The sequence below is a fragment of the Salvelinus alpinus genome, chromosome 20, assembly GCF_045679555.1.
Source record: "Salvelinus alpinus chromosome 20, SLU_Salpinus.1, whole genome shotgun sequence".
Taxonomy (NCBI): domain Eukaryota; kingdom Metazoa; phylum Chordata; class Actinopteri; order Salmoniformes; family Salmonidae; genus Salvelinus; species Salvelinus alpinus.
Window position 1 is genome coordinate 22477896 of NC_092105.1, and position 25424 is coordinate 22503319.

General features: G+C 45.8%; 1 protein-coding gene across 1 annotated transcript in view; it reads left to right on the forward strand.

Annotated features, from left to right (window-relative positions):
• Nucleotides 1–13459: 13459 nt before the first annotated feature.
• The window catches only part of LOC139546493 (probable ribonuclease ZC3H12C), a 34108-nt gene continuing 22143 nt past the window's right edge, over nucleotides 13460–25424 (forward strand). The window contains exons 1-3 of the mRNA XM_071354921.1: nucleotides 13460–13771; nucleotides 21889–22687; nucleotides 22857–22996. Of these exons, the coding sequence (XP_071211022.1) occupies nucleotides 21996–22687; nucleotides 22857–22996 (832 nt within the window). The 5' untranslated portion in view covers nucleotides 13460–13771; nucleotides 21889–21995. The remainder of the gene's footprint in view (nucleotides 13772–21888; nucleotides 22688–22856; nucleotides 22997–25424) is intronic.

The window sequence follows — 25424 nt, forward strand, 5'->3', positions numbered from 1 at the left end:
CCTGTCCAAACCCCACCCTTTCAGGGGCAAGGCCAGTGGGGGCCGATCCATCATGAGTTAATCAGAGAGCACTAAAAACAGACACCAGATGCACAATGAATGACAACCACATAGATAGATAAATATATAGATAACCCAGGCATGAATCTGTGATCGGCAATGTAGTCCCTACCACTGCTATGGGTGTTCAAGGGCTGTCCACCAATATAGAAAGCATATTGAAAGTGATTGAAGTGAATTAATGGGAATCGTGTGGGAATCGTGTGGTGTCACATTTGACCTTGTCTCTGTGTCATATATCATAGTGGTGATGGCAGCAGCACCATGTAGAAATGACTGGGGAGGTCTCTATAGGACGTGTCCTGCCAGAGGCTCTGTTAGGGAGTACACTGGGATTCCTAGTGTGCTAGTCTGACTGGCACATTGTTTCTTGGATGATGAGGAAAGTGTTGTTGAGTTAGGCCATAGTATCTCAGTGAAGTCTTTACTCCTTTTCTCTGGGTTTGTAGGGGAGGAATCCACTCCATCACTATTAACCAACAGCTCTGAATGAACAGCAGGTGGTGGTGGTGGTGGTGGGGAGGGGGGGTCGTAGAGGTACAATGGACTGGCCTTAGGCCTACTGCCCTCAGGATCACTTAAACCAATGTGCACAAACACACACCACACACACCGAACATGCACACCTCCCAACACAATACTAACAGCCCTCACACATGCTCCCCCCTATGGAGAAGACGGCAAGACTAAGGAATCTAACAGGGCCCCATGCTGTGTGTGTTTGCACAATAGAGAGTGTCCATGTGTGGTGGTGAGTAGAGATATAAGCACAGAGCATCAGCTGGGCTTCTGGACTACCTCCCCTTTAGAGGCCTGGGGCTCCCAGTGCAGGCCCAGTAGCCTGGGGCTGGAGTAATCCCGTTTGCCTGAAAAAAGTGTGGCACTGTGGGGTTGAAGAGGAGGCGCTACCTGGCCACAGGGAATGCCATCCCACTATGTCCCCTTCCTTCCTCCATCTTTTTTCAATCACTGTTCATCTTTTAGTATCTCTTTCTCTGCCACTTTCGCGTGGCATGTCCTTCATTTAAGTCAGTGTTGATGGGATGGAGCATCTCTCTCTCTCTGTCTCTCTAGTTTCTGTTTCGAGAAGGGGCAGTTTGCTCAGCCTAATCAGATATGGCATTTTACAACAACTATGCTGAACAAAAATCTAAATGCAACATGTAAAGTGTTTCATGAGCTGAAATTAAAGAACCCAGAAATGTTCCATAAGCACATAAAGCTTATTTCTCAACAACAAAAAAATGCACTAATTTGTTTACATCCTGTTAGTGAGCATTTCTCCTTTGCCAAGATAATCTATCCACCTGACAGGTGTGGCATATCAAGAAGCTGATTAAACAGAATGATCATTACACCGGTGCACCTTGTGCTGGGGACAATAAAAGGCCACTCTAAAATGTGCCGTTTTGTCACACAACACAAGGCCACAAGTTTTGAGGGCGTGTGCAATTGGCATGCTGACTGCAGGAATGCCCACCAAAGCTGTTGCCAGATAATTCAATGTACATTTCTCTCCCATAATCTGTCTCCAATGTCGTTTTAGAGAATTTGGAACATCCAACCGGCCTCACAACCACAGCCCACGTGTAACCATGTCAGCCGAGGACCTCCACATCCAGCTTCTTCACCTGCGGGATCGTCTGAGACCAACCACCAGGATAGCTGATGAAGCTGTGGGTTTACACAATCAAAGAATTTCTGTACAAACTGTCAGAAACCGTCTAAGGAAGCTCATCTGCGTGCTCGTTGTCCTCACCAGGGTCTTGACCTGACAACAGTTTGGTGTAGTAACCGACTTCATTCGGAAAATGCTCACCTTCGATGGCCACTGACATGCTGGAGAAGTGTGCTCTTCACGGATGAATCCCCGTTTCAACTGTACCGGGCAGATGGCAGAAAGCGTGTATGGCGTCATGTGGTCGAGCGGTTTGCTGATGTCAATGTTGTGAACAGAGTGCCCCATAGTGGCGATTGGCTTATGGTATGGGCAGGCATAAGCTAAGGACAACATTCCACAGGCCACAATCAACAGCCTGATCAACTCTATGTGAAGGAAATGTGTCGCGCTGTATGAAGCAAAAGGTGGTTTTCTGATTCACGCACCTAGCTTTTTTTCTGTGACCAACAGATGCATATCTGTATTCCCGGTCATGTGAACTCCATAGATTAGGGCCTAATGAATTTATTTCAACTGACTGATTTCCTTGTATAAACTGTAGCTCAGTAAAATCTTTGAAATGATTGCATGTTGCATTTATATTTTTGCTCAGTGTAAATAGTTTCACCTTCTTTTGTTACTACCTCAATAGTTTATTTCTACTGAACTAGCAGCACAGCAGCATGTGTAACAACGTCTTCAAGAGACCCACACATCTTCTTTAAGGATTTAAATCAAACCAAGTGAGGAGAGCAGGTTGCATTAGTTCCCTACAGGCTGAGATGAGCCAGTTAAGGAGAGGAGAACAGAGCAGTGGTGTGTTCTTCTATAAACAGACTAGCGCAGGGTTTGAAAGGTGCAGGGCCAGACCGGCAGGCAGAGAGGCAGGCAGAGAGGAGGAGGAGGACACCTGTTTATATCAGCCTTAGCAGCAGATGGCCAGGTCATGGCTCCCCAGGGGAAAGCTGTCAGCTGAGTCACCCACTGCACTGCACCCCTCAGCAACGCAAGTCAAACTGCCCAGGATACCTCTCCCGCCTGCGATTACACCTACATATGGACTCACAGAGTTACGCACATACTGTACGTAGGCACACACACTCAAATAGGCAACTGCAAACCCTTATGTCCCGCCTCAAACGCACCTTCCAAAAACACTTTCACATTCATGAAGACCCTCCACACGTCCACTACTGCAGCCCCAAACCTGTTAATACCTACATTCCCCCCAGCATACCACACATATACAGTACCAGTCAAAAGTTTGGACACACCTACTCATTCAAGGGTTTTTCTTTATTTGTTATATTTTCTACATTGTACAATAATAGTGAAGACATCAAAACTATTAAATAACACATTTGGAATCATGTAGTAACCAAAAAAGTGTTAAACAAATACATTTTGAGAATTTGAGATTCTTCAAATAGCCACCATTGATGACAGCTTTGCAAACTTTTGGCATTCTCTCAACCAGCTTTGTGAGATTTCAATTAACAGGTTTGCCTTGTTTTAAAGTTAATTTTGTGTTATCCCAGGAGGCCTACCCCGGGGGATGGTAATAGAGGGCAGTCACACCGCGAGGGAGAAGGGGGAGAGACGGACACCAATTACAAGAGAGGAGAAAGACTGAGCAAAACCGAAGTGATTTCTTTGATATATTTATTTTCCGTCTTAGTAAAGTTGTTTTGTCGACTAAAGCCTCCCTGTCTCTGTGTCAATCTCTGTACGCTCAACCCAACACCCCACGGTTTACCACATATGGTGGAGAATGCGGGAAGCTCAGTAGCTTTGGGTGCCGTGGGGTCGAGTGTGCGGAGATTACCATGGAGGAGCTGGTGGCTCAGTTCATCCTCAGCCAGCAGAAGCAACAGGCTCTCCAGGAGCAAGCACTGGAAGAGCTGTACCAAAAAAAACGCAGACTGGTAGAGGAGGTAGTCCAGTTGAAGGTTGGGAGGGCTCAGGAGTCTGGCCCGAATCAGTTCCTGGTTCAGTAAACGTCTTGACGCTAGGGGACAGATTATTTTTTATTTTTTAAAAAAACGTTCCCAAGATAAACAGACTATTTCTCAGGTCCAGATCGTAGAATATGCATATAATTTACAGATTAGGATAGAAAACACTCCAAAGTTTCCAAAACTGTCAAAATATTGTCTGTGAGTATAACAGACAAGGCGAAAACCTGAGAAAATCTAACCCGGAAGTGATTTTTAAATTTTTTTAATCTGTGTTTCCTGGCCCGTCTTTCTTCCATTTAAAGGGGTATCAACCAGATTCATTTTCCAATGGCTTCCTCAGGCTGTGACCAGGCTTTAGACATAGTTTCAGGCTTTTATTTTGAAAAATGAGCGAGATCTTTCAAAAATAGTCAGGTGTCCTCTGATTACTTCCTGCGCGCGAGAGGGGTAGCTCCCCATTTTCTTTTTCTCTCTTATTGAATAGGTTACGGTCCGGTTGAAATATTATCGATTATGTTTGTTAAAAACAACCTGAGGTTTGATTATAAAAAACATTTGACATGTTTCTATGACCATTACGGATACTTTTTGGAGTTTTCGTCGAACGGAACGAGGCTTTGGTTTTCTGAACATAACGCGCAACCCAAATGGCGTTTTTTTGTTCTAAAAGTAATATTTATCGAACAAAAATAACATTTGTTGTGTAACTGGGAGTCTCGTGAGTGCAAACATCCGAAGATTATCAAAGGTAAGCGATTCATTTTATTGCTTTTCTGACTTTCCTGACCAAGCTAACCAAGCTAATATAAGGCTAACTGTTCTAGCATTGATTGATACACTCACAAAAGCTTAGATTGCTTTCGTTGCAAAGCATATTTTCAAAATCTGACACGATAGGTGGATTAACAACAAGCTAAACTGTGTTTTGGTATATTTCACTTGTGATTGCATGATTATAAATCTTTTTAGTAATATTTTTGAATCTGATACGTTTGGGAATTTTCTTCTGCCTTTCAGCCCCGGAACGAGGCTGTAGTTTTCTGAACATAACGCGCAACCCAAATGGCGTTTTTTTGTTATAAAAGTAATATTTATCGAACAAAAAGAACATTTATTGTGTAACTGGGAGTCTCGTGAGTGCAAACATCCGAAGATTATCAAAGGTAAGCGATTAATTTTATTGCTTTTCTGACTTTCGTGACCATGCTAATTTGGGGCTAGCTGTTCTAGCATTGATTGATACACTCACAAAAGCTTGGATTTCTTTCTCTGTAAAGCATATTTTCAAAATCTGACACGATAGGTGGATTAACAACAAGCTAAGCTGTGTTTTGGTATATGTCACTTGTGATTGCATGATTATAAATATTTTTAGTAATATTTTGCGCCCTGCAATTCAGCGGTTGTTTAGGAAAATGATCCCGTAAAAGGGATCCGTAGTGCAGAGAAGTTAAGGGAGGAAGATGATGTGGAGTTGTATCTGTGCACCTTCGAGAGGACGGCACAGCGGGAAGAATGGCCCAAGCCCAGTGGGCAAGCCTGTTGGCACCCTACCTCTCTGGGAAGGCCCAGAAGGCCTACTTTGATTTGAACACGGACCAGGCCGCGAATTATGAGGGACTCAAACGGGCGATACTAAGCCGCTATGGGTTCAATCTCGCACACCGTGCACAACTGGTCCACGACTGGGCCTTTGACCCCACCCTGTCCCCCCGTGCTCAGATGAGCGACCTTTTGCGACTGACCAAGGGCTGGCTACTGACGGAAGTACCGTCCCTCCCGATGCTCGACAAGCTCGTCCTGGATAAATACCTTCGGGCCCTGCCCTATGAGATGAAGAAGACAGTGAGCATGCAGAACCCCCAGAGCCTGGAGGAGTTGCTGACAGCGGTGGAAATTCACCAGAACACCCAGGACCTGCTGAGAGGGGCCAGAGCGGAGAGAGGAGATGCGGCGAGGGGGGTGACCAACACAAAGAGAGGCGAGGAGCTGAAGGGGGCCTGGACGGAACCAGCCGAGGCTGTGAAACGGGACCGTGACCCAAACCAACAATGTCGGCGGCTGCTGGACCCTGATCAGAGACGCTGCTATGCGTGCGGTGAGCTGGGGCACCTTGCGTGGAGCTGTCCCTGCCGGGAGGAGGCCATGCCCTCCGCACCCCCCAGCTCTGGGATAACCCGGATGGCGAGTTACATCACCTCCTGTTGGGCGCACACCGAGACGGCCCCTCCGATGGTTCCGGTATGAATTGACACCAGCGCTCTGCTGGACTCCGGCAGCATGGTGACCCTGGCCCACCCGCAGTGGCTCACATGAGAGGGCAAGGAGGAACCAGGGGGCGAGGAGGTGACAGTGTCCTGTGTACACGGGGACACGAAGAGGTACCCAACGGTGCCCATGAGGATAACCACCCCAAAGGGGGAGTGCCAGATGCGCGTGAGAGCTGTTCCTAACCTGCCCGTGTCCCTTCTCCTCGGTCGAGACTGCCCTCTATTCCAGGCACTGTGGGGGAGGGACCTGGGGAGGCGAGCACGGGAGGTAGGAAGAAAAGGAAAAAAGACGGTGGCCTGTGCAACCCAACCCCCGCCACGAGAGGTGTCCACTGGGCCCGAGTCGGACCCAGAGGAGGGAGACAACCCCGCTCCGGCAAGTGATCCACCGTGCGAGGAAGACCTCAGGCTCCCCTTTATGGAGGTGGAGACCCTAGACGGACCTCCTGACACGGGAATCCTCACGGGTCAGTTCGGGACGGCCCAATTAGAAGACCCCGATCTCCAGAACGCTAGGGGCCAGGTGATTGTGGTGGATGGCGTACTGTTACCTGGGGTAAGTGATTGGCGCTACCCCCACTTTGCAATCAAGCATAACGTATTGTATCAGGCTAGTAAAGCATAATGGGGAGACCAAAGACTTGTTACTCATACCCAGCCAGTATGTTAGGACTGTGTTGCAGCTTGCCCACATCCACCTGCTTGGGGCACACCTGGGGATGGAGAAAACCAGGGAGCGGATCGGGAACCGGATCGGGAACATGTGGAGGAGATGAGGGAGAGGATGATGGTGATTTGGCCAGTGGTGAGAGAGCACATGGCCCAGGCGCAACATGCCCAGGAGCGTGTATACAACCAGGGGGCCCAACCACGAGAGTTCCAACCCGGTGAGAAGGTCTTGGTGCTGATCCCTACCACGGAGAGTAAATTCCTGGCTACATGGCATGGGCCCTACGACATCGTTGAGCGGGTAGGCGACGTCAACTATAAGGTCCGCCAACCGGGGCGGAGAAAACTCCTCCAGCTTTACCATGTGAATTTACTGAAGAAATGGCATGCACGCGAGGCGATGTGCGTAACGTGGACCCGGCCACAGCAGGGTCCGCCCTCGGTCGAAGTGGCAATGGGGGAAGATTTCAGCCCGACCCAATCAGTCAGCCTGAGCCAATCAGTCCAAAATTCTTTTTTTTTCAAACTTTTGACTGGAACTGTACATCAGACTGGCATGAAAAAGCTGTGGACCACACTATCTACCAAGAGAGATAACATCTATATTTTCCAAAGCTGTCTATATACCACAGCAGACCGATGCTGGCATAAAGACCGCACTCAATGAGCTGTATACGGCCATAAGCAAACAGGAAAACATTCATCCAGAGGCGGCGCTCCTAGTGGCCGGGGACTTTAATGCAGGGAAACTCAAATTTGTTTTACCTAGTCTCTACCAGCATGTTAAATGTGCAACCAAAGGGGAAAAAAACTCGAGACCACCTATACTCCACACACAGAGACATGTACAAAGCTCTCCCTAACCCTCCATTTGGCAAATCTGACCATAATGCTATCCTCCTGATTCCTGCTTACAAGCAAAACTAAACCAGGAGGCACCAGTGACTCGGTCAACAAGAAAGTGGTCAGATGAAGCAGATGCTAAGCTACAGGACTGTTTTGCTAGCACAGACTGGAATATGTCCGCGATTTTTCCGATGGCATTGAGGAGTACACCACATCAGTCACTGGCTTCATAAATAAGTGCATCGATGACGTTGTCCCCACAGTGACCGTACGTACGTACCCCAACCAGAAGCCATGGATTACAGGTAACATCTGCACTGAGCTAAAGGGTAGAGCTACCGCTTCAAGGAGCGGGACTCTAACCCGGAAGCTTATAAGAAAATAAGAGCTGCCCAGTGACACAAACCTACCAGACAAGCTAAATTACTTCTATGCTCGCTTCGAGGCAGGTAACACTGAAACTTGCATGAGAGCACCAACTGTTCCGGACGACTGTGTGATTACGCTCTCCGTAGCCGATGTGATTAAGACGTTTAACTTCTTAGAGATCCCTTCCCACTCCAATCCCGTTAACAGGATTGATTTAACAACATCCAGGAAATTGCAGCGCGCTAAATTCAAAAACAGAAATACTCATAATAAAAATTCATAAGACATACAAGTGTTATACATCAAAATAAAGCTTAACTTCTTGTTAATCCAGCCGCCGTGTCAGATTTCCAAAAGGCTTGACGGCGAAAGCAAACCATGCGATTATCTGAGGACAGCGCCCCAGCATACAAATGCATGACAAACATATTTCAAACAGGCAGGTGCGACACGAAAGTCAGAAATAGCGATATAAAAAATGCCTTAAAAATGCCAGATGATCTTCTTCTGTTGGCACCCAAAAAGGTCCCAGTTACATCACAAATGGTCCTTTTGTTCGATAATGTCCTTCTTTATATCCATAAAAACTCAGTTCAGCTGGCGCGATTCAGTCAATAATCCACCCAGTTTCCCTCCATCCAAATGCATAGAAAATGAATCCCAAACGTTACTAATAAACTTTTCCAAACAAGTCAAACAATGTTTATAATCAAACCTTAGGTATCCTAATACGCAAATAAACTATAAAATTTAAGACGGAGAATAGTATGTTCATTACCGGAGATAAATAAGAAAGAATGCGCTTTCCTCCACACGCTTGGAAACACTACAGCCAAAATGGGAGCCACCTAGAAAAACTACAATTTCTGGGTAATTTTTCCAAAAACCAGCCTGAAACTCTTTCTAAAGACTGTTGACATCTAGTGTAAGCCCTAGTATTTGCAATCTGGGAGGACTTGGCCTTATTATTTTAGTTCTAGCCATTGAAAATAGAGGTAAGCTGAATTTTTTTTGGGGGGTGGTATGTCCTCTGGGTTTCGCCTGCGATATCAGTTCTGTTATACTCCCAGACATAATTTGAACAGTTTTAGAAACTTTAGAGTGTAAGGGTAGGCAACAACACGTATGCCACGCTGATCCTCAACACTGGGGGCCCTCAGGGGTGTGTACTTAGTCCCCCCCTGTACTCCCTGATCACCCACGACTGCGTGGCCAAACATGACTCCAACACCATCATTAAGTTTGCTGATGACAAAAAATAAAAATAAAATAAATAAAAAAGTTTGCTGATGACACAACAGTGGTAGGCCTGATCACCAACAATGATGAGACAGCCTATAGGGAGGAGGTCAGAGACCTGGCCATGTGGTGCAAGGACAACAACCTCTCCCTCAACATGATCAAGACAAAGGAGATGATTGTGGACTGCAGGTAAAGGAGGACCAAGCACGCCTCAATTCTCATCGACGGGGCTGTAGTTGAACAGGTTGAGAGCTTCACGTTCCTTGGTGTCCACATCACCAACAAACTATCATGGTTCAAACACACCAAGACAGTCGTGAAGAGGGCACAACAAAGCCTATTCCCCCTCAGGAGACTGAAAATATTTGGCATGGGTCCTCAGATCCTCAAAAAGTTCTACAGCTGCACTCTCGAGATCATCCTGACTGGTTGCATCACTGCCTGTTATGGCAACTGCTCGGCCTCCAACCGCAAGGCATTACAGAGGGTAGTGCGTACAGCCCAGTACGGACAAGCGGTACCGGAGCGCCAAGTCTAGATCCAAAAGGCTTCTTAACACCTTCTACCCCAAGCCATAAGACTCCTGAACAGCTAATCAAAGGGCTACCGAGACCCCTCTTTTACGCTGCTGCTACTCTCTGTTTGTAATCTATGCGTAGTCACGTTAACTCTACCTACATGTACATATTACCCCAATTACCTTGACTAACCGGTGCCCCCGCACAGTTGACTCTGTACCGGTACCCCCTGTACATAGCCTCGCCTGTTATTTTACTGCTGCTGTTTAATCATTTGTTACCCATTTTCAATTATTTACTTATCTATTTTTTACTTAACACGTTTTTTTCCCCCTTAAAACTTCTTAAAGCGTTGTTGTTTAAGGGCTTGTCAGTAAGCATTTCACTGTAAGGTCTACACCTGTTGTATTCGGCGCATGTGACAAATACAATTTCAAATTTACTGCCTTCATGTGCTCGTCGCAAGTGGAAAATGTTCAAGTCGTATTTCTGACATGATTGTGTTCAAGTGCTTTTGATGTTGGAACAACTCTTCAACCAATAATATTTCAGCTAGCTAACATTGCTAATAAGGAGGTTAGCTAGCTCGATTAACATTGACAATATGGTCAAAATAGCTTTTTTACCAAATGTCTATCTTTGTAAACTCAGCAAAATAAGAAACGTCCCAATTACAGCACCCTCTCTTTCAAAGATAATTCGTAAAATTCCAAATAACTTCACAGATCTTCATTGTAAAGGGTTTAAACACTGTTTCCCATGCTTTTTCAATGAACCATGAACACTTGTGGGGCAGCAGGTAGCCTAGTGGTTAGAGCGTTGGACTAGTAACCGAATGGTTGCAAGATCAAATCCCCTAGCTGACAAGGTAAAAATCTGTCGTTCTGCCCCTGAACAAGGCAGTTAATCCACTGTTCCAAGGCCGTCATTGAAAATAAGAATTTGTTCTTAACTGACTTGCCCAGTTAAATAAAGGTAAAATATTTTTTTTTATGAACATGCACCTGTGGAATGGTCATTAAGACACTAACAGCTTACAGACGGTAGGCAATTAAGGTCACAGTTATGAAAACTTAGGACACTAAAGAGGCCTTTCTACTGACTCTGAAAAACACCAAAAGAAAGATGCCCAGGTTCCCTGCTCATCTGTGTGAATGTGCCTTAGGCATGCTGCAAGGAGGCATGAGGACTGCAGATGTGGCCAGGGCAATACATTTCAATGTCCGTACTGTGAGACGCCTAAGACAGCGCTACAGGACGAACAACTGATCGTCCTCACAGTGGTAGACCATGTGTAACAACACCTGCACAGGATCGGTACATCTGAACATCACACCTGCTGGACAGGTACTGGATGGCAACAACAACTGTCTGAGTTACACCAGGAATGCACAATCCCTCCATCAGTGCTCAGACAGTCCGCAATAGGCTGACAGAGGCTGGACTGAGGGCTTGTAGGCCTGTTGTAAGGCGGGTCCTCACCAGACATCACCGGCAACAACGTCGCCTATGGGCACAAACCCACCGTCGCTGGACCAGACAGGACTGGCAAAAAGTGCTCTTTACTGACGAGTCACGGTTTTGTCTCACCAGGGGTGATGGTCGGATTCGCGTTTATCGTCAAAGGAATGAGTGTTACACCGAGACCTGTACTCTGGAGCGGGATCGATTTGGAGGGTCCATCATGGTCTGCGGCGGTGTGTCACAGCATCATCGGACTGAGCTTGTCATTGCAGGCAATCTCAACGCTGTGCGTTACAGGGCAGACATCCTCCTCCCTCATGTGGTACCCTTCCTGCAGGCTCATCCTGACATGAACCTCCAGCATGACAATGCCACCAGCCATACTGCTCGTTCTGTGCATGATGGCCTGCAAGACAGGAATGTCAGTGTTTTGCCATGGCCAGCGAAGAGCCCGGATCTCAATCCCATTGAGCATGTCTGGAACCTGTTGGATCGGAGTGTGAGGGTTAGGGCCATTCCCGCCAGAAATGTCCAGGAATTTTCAGGTGCCTTGGTGGAAGAGTGGGGTAACATCTCACAGCAAGAACTTAATGTACTTAATGCAGCTGGTGGCCACACCAGATACTGACTGTTACTTTTGATTTTGACCCCCCCCCCCCCCCCCCCTTTGTTTAGGGACACATTATTCAATTTCTGTTAGTCACATGTCTATGGACCTTGTTCAGTTTATGTCTCAGTTGTTGAGTCTTGTTATGTTCATACAAATACTTACACATGTTAAGTTTGCTGAAAATAAACGCAGTTGACAGTGGAATGTGGGTTTATTTTTTTGCTGAGTTTTGTTGTCAAAAAGGATTTCTTGGCATCTTTTGGTAGAAAAGGTGAAAGGTCAGTGATGAAAAGTCACAATTCGGGAAAACTCAGGTAATTACGAGTCGGGGTGTAGTTCAAGCTAATCTTCTGAAACTCATGTTTTTAATTATTCCGAAGGCACCATTAGGTGTGAAGGCACCATTAGGTGTGAAGGCACCATTAGGTGTAAGTAAAGGTACCATTAGCAACAGATCTCAACAGGACTAGAGATAGATACGCATCACTGGTTTTAGTGCATTTCACTAAGTCAAGACTTTTCTTTTTATCAAATTAAAACGTGTTGGAGCACTTCTAAGATGCCTTTTGTGAGACTGTATTTTTTTTAGATGTAAGGCATGAGTTTGCTTGTTCTGTGTTTTGTTTATGCAGAGGAAGAATCCAACATGTACATCTCTCTATTGTTTGTTAAAGCGGTGTGGAGAGTTGAGTTTGGCTTTGTGCCTGGGAGATATTGCATTTGGGGTTTCTGTGTTATATGCAAATATGTGTCTGTAGGTGATAATAGGATACATGTTGTCACAGTAAGGTAATGAGACGTCTCCCTGGCTCTCAGGGACAGAGAGTTACCAACCCCAGTTGTTGAACTGTTGCCTCACACTGACTCTTTGATAACCTCAAAGTCCGAAAGTAATCCCTGTCTGTCGCTATCCGTATCCTTTGAAAAGAGTGCACCATTTTGTTGAAGTGTGTCCAAAAAATTAGGATCCCCCCGCCCTCACTCCCCCCTCTCTCTCTATCTCTCTCGCTCTCCCTCTCTCTTTCTCTCTGGACCTCCAATGACACTGAAAGCTTTTGCAGGGTCTCCCTCCACAACCCCATCTTAACTTTTCCCCTCTTTTTTCCTTCTTTCCCCCTTCTCCATTCCATCTATTCTAACACCATTTAGGAATATGCACTACTTTTAACATAATTCAGCTCATTATCTGCCCACCCCCCACCCTCTGGGGGACAAAGGGTCCAAGGGAGACAGTGGTCCCCAGTGAGCCAGGTGTTCCCCAGGGCAAGGCCGCCGCTCTGTAATGGCTGCAGCCTGGTGCCTCTGCAGCTGCCTGCCGGCCGGGACCCTTTTGTTTGACTGCCATTGTCAGTGCACGCCCCTTGTCCATTCATGGCTCGAGCTGGAGGGGTGGAGGGAAGGGAGAGGTGCTTATTTTATTGCCATATTGGTGTGTGTGGGTTTGTATGTGTTGAGGGGAGGGGGGGGGGGGGGTCGAGGTAGTGGGTTTAGGGTGGTGTGTGTGTGTGTGTGTTGAGGGGGAGGGGGTCAAGGGTGATGGTTTAGGGTGGTGTGTGTGTGTGTGTGTGTGTGTGTGTGTGTGTGTGTGTGTGTGTGTGTGTGTGTGTGTGTGTGTGTGTGTGTGTGTGTGTGTGTGTGTGTGTGTGTTTGCGTGTGTGAATAAATGTGTGCCGGATTAGACGGCTTGATGGTGGTCACTGCTGTGCTCTTATTGGTCACTAGGCAGACTGTGTGTAATGGGGAAATGAATGGTAGACACTGCAGCTCCATCTGTTCACACTCACATTGTTCAACCCTCCTGCCTTGGGACCAGACTGCAGCACTACCAAACCTAAAAAGGCATTGAGTTGAGTTGAGTTTGGACCACTGTGCTACAAGGAAGCTTGATTCACTACACCTCCCTTTGGATTTTTTGTCACTTTATTCATTCTCTGCTGGATACATAGAACCTGGATTTGTATGTACAAACATTTGAGAAAATTTGAAAAAGCTGAGAAAGTCCTTCTGGCATGCAGGAATGACCAAAGCTATTCTGTCCGGAGCATATCTTTAGCAGTTCCTTCTGTATTTGTATCGCTGTTTTTTTTTTTTCCTTGAAGCCTGTGGTAAGTCTTTTGATAAACATTTGTATAGGCAGATATATACATTCATTTTATAGTTACAACAGGTGTAAAAACTACATCTGAAGTCAAATGTTTCTCTGTCTGGTCCTGACCGTTGCACAGTTTAGTGCACAATGGTTCATTTTCATTGATTATGTGATTTAATTGAAGTGTTTGATTAAGTGTTTTTATTTTCTGAATTCTTGGTGGGAAACAATCTTAAATAAATCTAATGATAGATAAGCTTTATCCCAGTTTGATTATTTATTCATTTGATATCTATGATAAATTAATTGATAAATAGACTACACTTAATACTACCGGTATACTATCAGTAAAACAGTAAAGATGTAAGATGCTAATTGTCCTAAATTTTGCTATGTGGTCCTCTGTAGCTCAGTTGGTAGAGCAGGGTGCTTGCACCACCAGTGTTATGGGTTTGATTCCACGGGCCACCCATATGTAAAATGCATGACTGTAAGTTGCTTTGGATTAAAGCGTCTTCTAAATGGCATATATTATTATGTTTATACTCGGAACATAGCAACCAGGGAATCCCTAACCCATTGAAGTTTACATTTAAAATGGTTAAGGTTAGTGTTAGGTAAGGGTTATGGGTATGGATGACCCAAGGATCCCGGATAGCACTAACCCATAAAACAGTGTTGGAGTAGACAATACAACATGGAGTGTGTTAGTGTTGAAGCTTTTCATTTCACCTTTGGGCTAAAGATACAGTTTATGTTTGAAAGATCGAATTGTTCAATCCATGTAGTCAGGCGCTTTCAGAGTCACCAGTCTTCATGTTTAATGACAGGGAAAGACAGGTCAGGGATTGCTGCCAATGAAAATAAAACATACTTTCACATACAGTAGCCTATGATACAGTGAATATTTTGTCTGAGAGAGAGAGACAACCTGTCCACTGTCGCTATGTACAGACACAGTGAGCGTTGTTATTTCATAGAGGCCGCCATAGGCAGACCTGGCTCTCAAGAGAAGACAGACTATGTGCACACTGCCCACAATATGAAGTGGAAACTGAGCTGCACTTCCTAACCTCCTGCCACAGATCACACAGACCCACAAAGAATTTTAAAACAAATCAAACACTGATAAACTCGCATATCTATCTGTCAGGCGAAATACCACAGTGTGCAATCACAGCAGTAAGATTTGTGGCCCATTGCCATGAGAAAAGGGCAACCAGTTGAGCACAAACAACATTCTAAATAACACCAATATTTATCTGTTTATTTATCTTCCTCTACTATTCGTACTAGAAGTATATGCACATTGCTAAAACACTGTATATAGCTGATAATATAACACATGAAATGTCTTTTTGAGTGTAATATTTACTGTTAAATTTTAATATTATAAAAAGAATCACTTTTGTTTATTGTTTATTTCACTTGCTTTGGCAATGTTCCCATGCCAATAAAGCCCCATTTAATGTAATTTAATTGAGAGAGCGAGAGAGAGAAGCAAGAGCAAGAGAGAGAGATGGGGGGGCAAAATATAAAGTGAGTGAACGACTGAGCAAATGGAAATTTGTGTTCATGTCCGTGCTGAGGGGTGAAAGTGAGGTCCATCACCGGGTCACATGACAGTGGTGATATGTATCAGCCTTTACTGAGCGCCAGTTTCCGTGGTCCCCTGTGGTTTCAGTAGGCATCTGTTGCCCCTGCTGCCTATACACTCCCCCTGTCCCTCCTCCCCCCCTCTCTTTCACTCCTCTTACCTCCCTTTCTTTGTCCCTGGCTCAGTGCAGACTTCAGAGTGTCATGGCTCAGCATTCTGAGGGGAACAGGTCAGGTCTGCCCCAGCCCCAGGGGAGATAGCAGGGCCTAAGGGGGCTAACTCTCTCCCCCAGCCCCAGGTACAGCAGGCTCGAACACTGAGGAGGAGGCTGCAGCATCTGCTCACTGTAGTACACCCTGAGGCTGCATTCATCGTAGCTGGGGATTTTAACAAGGCTAATCTAAAAACAAAACTCCCTAAATTCTATCAGCACATCGATTGTCCGACCAGGGCTGGCAGAACTCTGGACCATTGTTATACTAACTTCCGCGACGCATATAAGGCCCTCCCCCGCCCTCCTTTCGGAAAAGCTGACCACGACTCCATTTTGTTGATTCCAGCCTACAAACAGAAATTAAAACTACAAGCTCCCGCGCTCAGGTCTGTTCAACGCTGGTCCGACCAATCTGAATCCACGCTTCAAGACTGCTTTGATCACGCGGATTGGAATATGTTCCGCACGGCGTCCAACAACAACAATGATGAATATGCAGATTCGGTGAGCGAGTTCATTAGGAAGTGCATTGACGATGTCGTACCCAGAGCAACGATTAAAACATTCCCAAACCAGAAACCGTGGATTAACGGCAGCATTCGCGTGAAACTGAAAGCGCGAACCACTGCTTTTAACCAGGGCAAGGTGACCGGAAACATGACCGAATACACACAGTGTAGCTATTCTCTCCGCAAGGCTATCAAACAGGCTAAGTCCCAGTACAGAGACAAAATTGAATCGCAATTCAACAGCTCAGACACAAGGGGTATGTGGCAGGGTCTACAGTCTATCACGGATTACAAAAAGAAAAGCAGCCCCGTCGCGGATCAGGATGTCTTGCTCCCAGACAGGCTAAATACCTTTTTTGCCCGCTTTGAGGATAATACAGTGCCACTGACACGGCCCACTACCAAAACCTGCGGGCTCTCCTTCACTGCAGCCGAGGTGAGTAAAACATTTAAACGTGTTAACCCTCGCAAGGCTGCAGGCCCAGACGGCATTCCCAGCCGCGTCCTCAGAGCATGCGCAGACCAGCTGGCTGGTGTGTTTACGGACATATTCAATCAATCCTTAGCCCAGTCTGCTGTTCCCACATGCTTCAAGAGGGCCACCATTGTTCCTGTTCCCAAGAAAGCTAAGGTAACTGAGCTAAACGACTACCGCCCCGTAGCACTCACTTCCGTCATCATGAAGTGCTTTGAGAGACTAGTCAAGGACCATATCACCTCCACCCTACCGGACACCCTAGACCCACTCCAATTTGCTTACCGACCCAATAGGTCCACAGACGACGCAATCGCAACCACACTGCACACTGCCCTAACCCATCTGGACAAGAGGAATACCTATGTGAGAATGCTGTTCATCGACTACAGCTCAGCATTTAACACCATAGTACCCTCCAAACTCGTCATCAAGCTCGAGACCCTGGGCCTCGACCCCGCCCTGTGCAACTGGGTCCTGGACTTCCTGACGGGCCGCCCCCAGGTGGTGAGGGTAGGTAACAACATCTCCACCCCGCTGATCCTCAACACTGGGGCCCCACAAGGGTGCGTTCTGAGCCCTCTCCTGTACTCCCTGTTCACCCACGACTGCGTGGCCATGCACGCCTCCAACTCAATCATCAAGTTTGCGGACGACACTACAGTGGTAGGCTTGATTACCAACAACGACGAGACGGCCTACAGGGAGGAGGTGAGGGCCCTCGGAGTGTGGTGTCAGGAAAATAACCTCACACTCAACGTCAACAAAACAAAGGAGATGATTGTGGACTTCAGGAAACAGCAGAGGGAGCTCCCCCCTATCCACATCGATGGGTCAGTAGTGGAGAAGGTGGAAAGTTTTAAGTTCCTCGGTGTACACATCACGGACAAACTGAATTGGTCCACCCACACAGACAGCGTTGTGAAGAAGGCGCAGCAGCGCCTCTTCAACCTCAGGAGGCTGAAGAAATTCGGCTTGTCACCAAAAGCACTCACAAACTTCTACAGATGCACAATCGAGAGCATCCTGTCGGGCTGTATCACCGCCTGGTACGGCAACTGCTCCGCACACAACCGTAAGGCTCTCCAGAGGGTAGTGAGGTCGGCAGAACGCATCACCCGGGGCAAACTACCTGCCCTCCAGGACACCTACACCACCCGGTGTCACAGGAAGGCCATAAAGATCATCAAGGACAACAACCACCCAAGCCACTACCTGTTCACCCCGCTATCATCCAGAAGGCGAGGTCAGTACAGGTGCATCCAAGCAGGGACCGAGAGACTGAAAAACAGCTTCTATCTCAAGGCCATCAGACTGTTAAACAGCCACCACTAACATTTAGCGGCCGCTGCCAACAAACTGACTCAGCTCCAGCCACCTTAAAAATGGGAATTGATGGAAATTATGTAAAAATGTACCACCAGCCACTTTAAACAATGCCACCTAATATAATGTTTACATACCCTACATTACACATCTCTTATGTATATGTATATACTGTACTCTATATCATCTACTGCATCTTGCCATCTTATGTAATACATGGACCACTAGCCACTTTAAACTATGCCACTTTATGTTTACATACCCTACAGTACTCATCTCATAGGTATATACCGTACTCTATACCATCTACTGCACCTTGCCTATGCCGTCTGTACCATCACTCATTCATATATCTTTATGTACATATTCTTTATCCCTTTACACTTGCGTGTATAAGGTAGTAGTTGCGGAATTGTTAGGTTAGATTACTTGTTGTTATTACTGCATTGTCGGAACTAGAAGCACAAGCATTTCGCTACACTCGCATTAACATCTGCTAACCATGTGTATGTGACTAATAAATTTGATTTGATTTGATTTGATTTAGTAGGACCTTAACGCCCACTTCCATCTCTGTCTCTATCTCCATGTCTAGATCTAGCTTGCCCTATATTTCCATTTTTCCATATCATTCTTTGTCTTTATTTGTATCTCTCTCCAGCTGGAAGTCTAGCTTTACATTTAGTTCCACTCATCTTTGCTGGAGACTGAGGCAGCGCAGAGGGGAGAGCAGTTGTGGAGTTTCTAGGACTGCTAGTGCCTGTGGTTATTGTTTGCAAAATAAAATGTGCAACCAGGCTCACTTATTTTCTAAATAGCCATTCAAGTTTCTCTTCATCTCTAATACAGCATAGGTCTGGTTTCTGTTGTTGCGTTTAATAAAACAATATTACTCTTAAGTCATCACATAAAGAAGTAAAATAAAGAAGGAATGGACACAGTCCTCTATAAATGAGTCAAAGGACCTTGGGCATTCATTGATCTGATCTCAAAGCCTTGGACCTTTCTACATTGTAATTTCAATTCAGTGTCTATTCAGCCTTGGTCCTTTACATCTGACTACAGTACCACCAATGGACTGAGCACTGCACTGTACTACTCCTCTTCATGGGGAGAATGAGTATATCTATGATGTGTAGAAACATGGAAATAATCTGACCTCCGTATCCACTGCTTGTGGAAGATTTTAATGGTGTCTGTGTTTGTTTGGAAGATTGTTTGGGTAAAATTTGAAGGTTGTGTGTTTGTGTTTAAAGAGAGATATAATAAGGGTGTGTGTAGTGTTGGTGTGTGTGTACTGTTGGTGTGTGTGTTCGTGTTGGTGAGTGTGAGTGTGATCATGTTGGTGTGTGTAGTGCTGGTGTGTGTGTGTTCATGTTGGTGTGTGTGTTCGTGTTGGTGTGTGTATAGTGTTGGTGTGTGTGTGTGTGTGTGTGTGTGTGTGTGTGTGTGTGTGTGTGTGTGTGTGTGTGTGTGTGTGTGTGTGTGTGTGTGTGTGTGTGTGTGTGTGTGTGTAGTGCTGGTGTGTGTGTGTGTGTTCGTGTTGGTGTGTGTGTTCGTGTTGGTGTGTGTGTAGTGCTGGTGTGTGTGTGTTCATGTTGGTGTGTGTGTTCGTGTTGGTGTGTTTGAAGTGTTGGTGTGTGTGTTCATGTTGGTGTGTGTGTTCGTGTTGGTGTGTTTGAAGTGTTGGTGTGTGTGTTTGTGTTGGTGTGTGTGTGTGTGTGTAGTGTTGGTGTGTGTGTGCTGGTGAGTGTGTTCGTGTAGGTGTGTGTGTAGTGTGTCTTATCATGTTTAAACACTTGCGGATTCCATCTGGTGAGCAGTGACTCAGGCCCGCACAAGTACGTCTGTTCTGATTCTGACGGGGTAATTGTATGGGTGTGTGTATGTGGTGTGTGTATGTGATGTGTGTGTGGTGTGTGTGTATGTGTGTGTGTGTGTGTGTGTGTGTGTGTGTGTGTGTGTGTGTGTGTGTGTGTGTGTGTTTGAATAGCCCCATCCTCTGTCTGTGCACACCGCATGCCGCTGTGGAACAATGCTCTGTCGGAGGAGTCCAGATTGGGATGTCAGCGGCTTTGTTTGGGGACGGCAAGCCAGACACACTTTAGCCCCACATATCACCCTCCCTCCCTCCCTCCCTCCCTCCCTCCCTCCCTCCCTCCCTCCCTCCCTCCCTCCCTCACACCCTCACACACACACACACACACACACACACACACACACACACACACACACACACACACACACACACACACACACACACACACACACACACACACACACACACACACACACACACACACACACTCTCTCTCTTTCTTTCTTTGTTTGTGCCCCTTTTGTTGTTGCAGGACTAAATTATTTCAGCCATCTTGTGGCATTCATAGCGACCCACAATGGGGCAGCAGCTTGGACACTGAGAGGCAGGTCATTAGGAGGCCTTTTTTCCAGTACTGAGATCCCACCTTTACCCTACTTATACATGCAGAAACACACAGACATATACACACTCATAAATCACTTCACACACATTTATAACCACTCATATATCACTCCACACACACACACTTATACACACTCATATATCACTCCACACACACACACTTATACACACTCATATATCACTCCACACACACACTTATACACACTCATATATCACTCCACACACACACTTATACACACTCGTATATCACTCCACACACATACTTATACACACTCATATATCACTCCACACACACACTTATACACACTCATATATCACTCCACACACACACTTATACACACTCATATATCACTCCACACACACACTTATACACACTCATATATCACTCCACACACACACACTTATACACACTCATATATCACTCCACACACACACTTATACACACTCATATATCACTCCACACACATACTTATACATACTCATATATATCACTCCCCACATACACTTAAACACACTCATATATCACTCCAGACATTCCCTTAAGTTTGATGTGCAGTGGTCTGGTGTAAATACAGGGCTATAGGACAACTGCTTGTGCACATCGATGAAATAATAGTATAATGCAAACGTCTAGCAACCCAATGATTCCGTGTTCAAATCTCATCACTGACAACTTTAGCATTTTAGCTAATTAGCAACTGTGCAACTACTTACTATTTTTTAGCTACTTTGCAACAATTTGCATGTTAGCTAACCCTTACCCTAACTTTAACTCTTTAACCTAACTCCTAACCTTAACCCTAATCGTTTATTATATTACGTATACCCCTGGGTCCAGGTTGCCCTGGGTCCCTAGATTAGTGTGTCACCGTGCTCAGATGATGCTGTAATACATTTCCCTTTTAAAGGGGTCACTGAGCAATTAGGAGGCTGGCCCATTAGAACAGGTCTTTCTTTGTTTCAGCCAATCACAAACCCCAGCCAGGGCTGCACACGACCACTGATCCTAGTTTGAACATCAGGTGGTGGATGTAAAGAGTTCCCTTTAAATCATGTCAAAAAAATACCATCCTGCATTCTCCTGTATGGGTGTAGGTGCAATGTAGAGTATGTTATTGAGTGTCAATTACACCAGGTTTGTGTTTCTTAGCATGGTGTGTTGTTAACAGCGATGTTGATTGAGAGCTTCTTTGACTTCTGATCTCATCGCTGCTAAAATGCAAATCAGTTGAAGTGAATGATGGAAATGACGGTTTTGAACCTGCCCTTTTGGAAATCCATTTGGTGTGTCATTCAGCCTAACCCTTAATAAGCTCTACTACAGCTCAGGTTACTCAATTAGAGCTCTTTAATGTTACCTACCGCCTGCAGCATGGGTGTTGAAAGGGAGGGCTGGGCCCAGTGATTTAATCTGGCTGTTATAAAGTATCTCAACAAGTTAGGAAATAGGAGTCAAATCACTTGGGGTTTCATTGTAACATTACGAAAGGTTCAGATAGAAAAGTATTGAAAATTCGCCAGATTTACAGGAGGAAACCAGTCTGACCAATGCCCCTCCCTCTCCCCCAGGCTTCCGTCTCAGGATTGGTCAGAGAGCAGCCCGTCAGCAGCAGTGACATTGGGGTCGTCTGGGGTCAGAGGTCCGGTGTTAGATACTGGATGTATGAGACGGCTTCATGGGCCTGAAGGACCATCTGGAGGATGAAACAGGCCACATCCTCAACCTGGGGCTGGATTTGGACTACCTCCACGTGGAAGGCACCGACCGCCAGGCCAGCTTGAGTGCCACAGTCGGCACACACTCAGGAGCCTTGGAGGGGGACGAGACAGAGGTAGGAGGCACCCATAGCAGTGTCAGTAGTAGCAGCATCAGCAGTAGTAGTAGTTGTAGTAACTCCTCTGAAGAGAGTGCTGCGTCGGACAGCGAGGATGAGCGGGGGGTCCAACATGGCTCTGGTTCTGACGCTCATACCACCCACCCGCACCCCTGTCACCCTGCTAGGCAGGGCCTGGCACAGAGCCCCCATTCTAGGGACCCAAAACACTCCACCAACCCCTTCACAGAGTACCGCTCCAAGATGGAGTTTGCCCTGAAGCTGGGCTACTCTGAGGAGCTGGTTCTGCTGGTTGTGCGGAAGCTAGGGCCTGACGCCCTCATTAATGACATACTGGGAGAACTGGTCAAACTGGGCACCAAGTCAGAGACGGATCAGGCTGGGGGGTCGGCCACCTCCCACTCGCCCTCCTCCTCCTCCTTATCCTCCTCCTCTCTGGACTCCTGCAGGCTGGACTGCTCCTCCCAGCTGCTGTTGGATGACAAGGAGAACATCAGGCCTGTGGTGGTGGATGGGAGTAATGTAGCCATGAGGTGAGTCAACACAAAATGCTGCTCTATTCAGAAACACTTTACTCAGGTTCCTTTTCACTCTGAAAAACCTCATCCACTAGCTCTTCTAATCTTTATTCCATTTTATTATAGAAATAAACGAAGACACCAAGAATTTCATGACCATGAATTTGTGTATGTTTTTCCACAGCCATGGGAATAAGGAAGTGTTCTCCTGTCACGGCATCCAGCTGGCTGTTGATTGGTTCCTGGAGCGTGGTCACCGTGACATCACTGTGTTTGTTCCCGCCTGGAGAAAGGAACAGTCCAGACCGGACACCCTCATCACAGGTTAACCACCATTTCCACGTGCACCGCCAACATTCCATAACTCTCCACCAAATCCCCACCTGATTTTGATTAAACTCCACCCTCACTCCTGTTTTAAATCACCTCTTTCTCCCAACATTTGTGTCTTCCCTTTACTGTCAAAGGACAGTAACACCAATAACACATTTTAGGTAATTGAGGATGCTCAAATCTCAGGTCATTAACCCTTAAAAAAAACGGAAAAAGTCTATCCTCCTGAGCTTTTTTTTTTACATAACATAAGTGTTTGGGGTGGGAAAAAAACATGTTACCAAAAATGTGTTTCGAAAAAATATTGTTAATTATATTTTATGGTAAGTGCAAAATTGTCCTCTGTAGTGGTCATTAGGATTTAAAAATGAGAACATGTACAGTCGTGGCCAAAAGTTTTGAGAATTACATAAATATTAATTTTCACAAAGTCTGCTGCCTCAGTTTGTATGATGGAAATTTGCATATACAACAGAATGTTATAAAGAGTGACTAGATGAATTGCAATTAATTGCAAAGTCCCTCTTTGCCATGCAGATGAACTGAATCCCCCAAAAACATTTCCACTGCATTTCAGCCCTGCCAGAAAAGGACAAGCTGACATCATGTCAGTGATTCTCTCATTAACACAGGTGTGAGTGTTGACGAGGACAAGGCTGGAGATCACTCTGTCATGCTGATTGAGTTTGAATAACAGACTGGAAGCTTCAAAAGGAGGGTGGTGCTTGGAATCATTGTTCTTCCTCTGTCAACCGTGGTTACCTGCAAGGAAACACGTGCCGTCATAATTGCTTTGCACAAAAAGGGCTTCACAGGCAAGGATATTGCTGCAGTAAGATTGCACCTATATCAACCATTTATCGGATCATCAAGAAATTCAAGGAGAGTGGTTTAATTGTTGTGAAGAAGGCTTCAGGGTGCCCAAGAAAGTCCAGCAAGCGCCAGGACCGTCTCCTAAAGTTGATTCAGCTGCGGGATCGGGGCACCACCAGAACAGAGCTTGCTCAGGAATGGCAGCAGGCAGGTGTGAGTGCATCTGCACACATAGTGAGGCGAAGACTTTTGGAGGATGGCCTAGTGTCAAGAAGGGCAGCAAAGAAGCCACTTCTCTCCAGGAAAAACATCAGGGACAGACTGATATTCTGCAAAAGGTACAGGGATTGGACTGCTGAGGTCTGGGGTAAAGTTATTTTCTCTGATGAATCCCCTTTTCAATTGTTTGGGGCATCCGGAAAAAAAGCTTGTCCGGAGAAGACAAGGTGAGCACTACCATCAGTCCTGTGTCATGCCAACAGTAAAGCATCCTGAGACCATTCATGTGTGGGGTTGCTTCTCAGCCAAGGGAGTGGGCTCACTCATAATTTGGCCTAAGAACACAGCCATGAATAAAGAATGGTACCAACACATCCTCCGAGAGCAACTTCTCCCAACCATCCAAGAACAATTTGGTGACGAACAATGCCTTTTCCAGCATGATGGAGCACCTTGCCATAAGGCAAAAGTGATAGCTAAGTGGCTCGGGGAACAAAACATCAATATTTTGGGTCCATGGACTTGTGGTCAAAAACTTGTGTTGCGTCAAAAAACAGAACACTCACAAAAATTGGCACAATGGCAGCACTTCCTTTAAAGAACTCCAGGCCTCAAAAGGGCAGATAACCCAAAAACACAGGTGGAACTAAAAAATTGAGCCAGGATTTCTGGAGGGACTACTTTTACATGCGCACCTGGCAGATAAGCATGGGTATAAAATGTTTGGTCCTCAACATACACACAGCTCATTGTTAAACCCTAAAGACGCAACTGGTATGTAATGTTTGGAATTATTTATTATGTTGCATCCAGTGCTTAGCACAATTTACATGTTTAACTCTGGTAGTGGTGACTTTTGTTGTGGATATTTTCTGACTGCAGAAGTAATTGCTAGAAGTGCTAGATTAAATTGTTTAAACTGTTACTTTATTCAAAGCCATGCTTTGTTGCTGTGTCATGCATTGTTTAGTGTAAAATAATGCATGTTTATTCTCTGTTTAAGGTTATCAACCTATTGCTATTCCTATTCCTATTCCTATTCCCTATTCCTTATTCCTCTGTCATTCAACTACTCTATTCAACAAATCAACTGTTTCAACATATTCAACAAATGGCATCAAAACCATAATAAAACACTGGAAAGGAATTGAGTTGTCCCTTTGCATCCTTCACGGGTTGAGCAAGCCGTTTTCAAGTTTGGGCAGAGCTGAAATAATTATAACACCTAGACAACTTGACAGTTGATAACCAGCGTGGCAGTGAAGACAAAAGGATTAACGGCCTGAAGTCAGGAAAGCTGTCGTCGCAGAGAGGAGGATTGGCTTACATCTCAAAATGGCGGAGGAAACTCTTGGGAAAACAGTGAAGGAGCTGAAGCAAGAAAGAA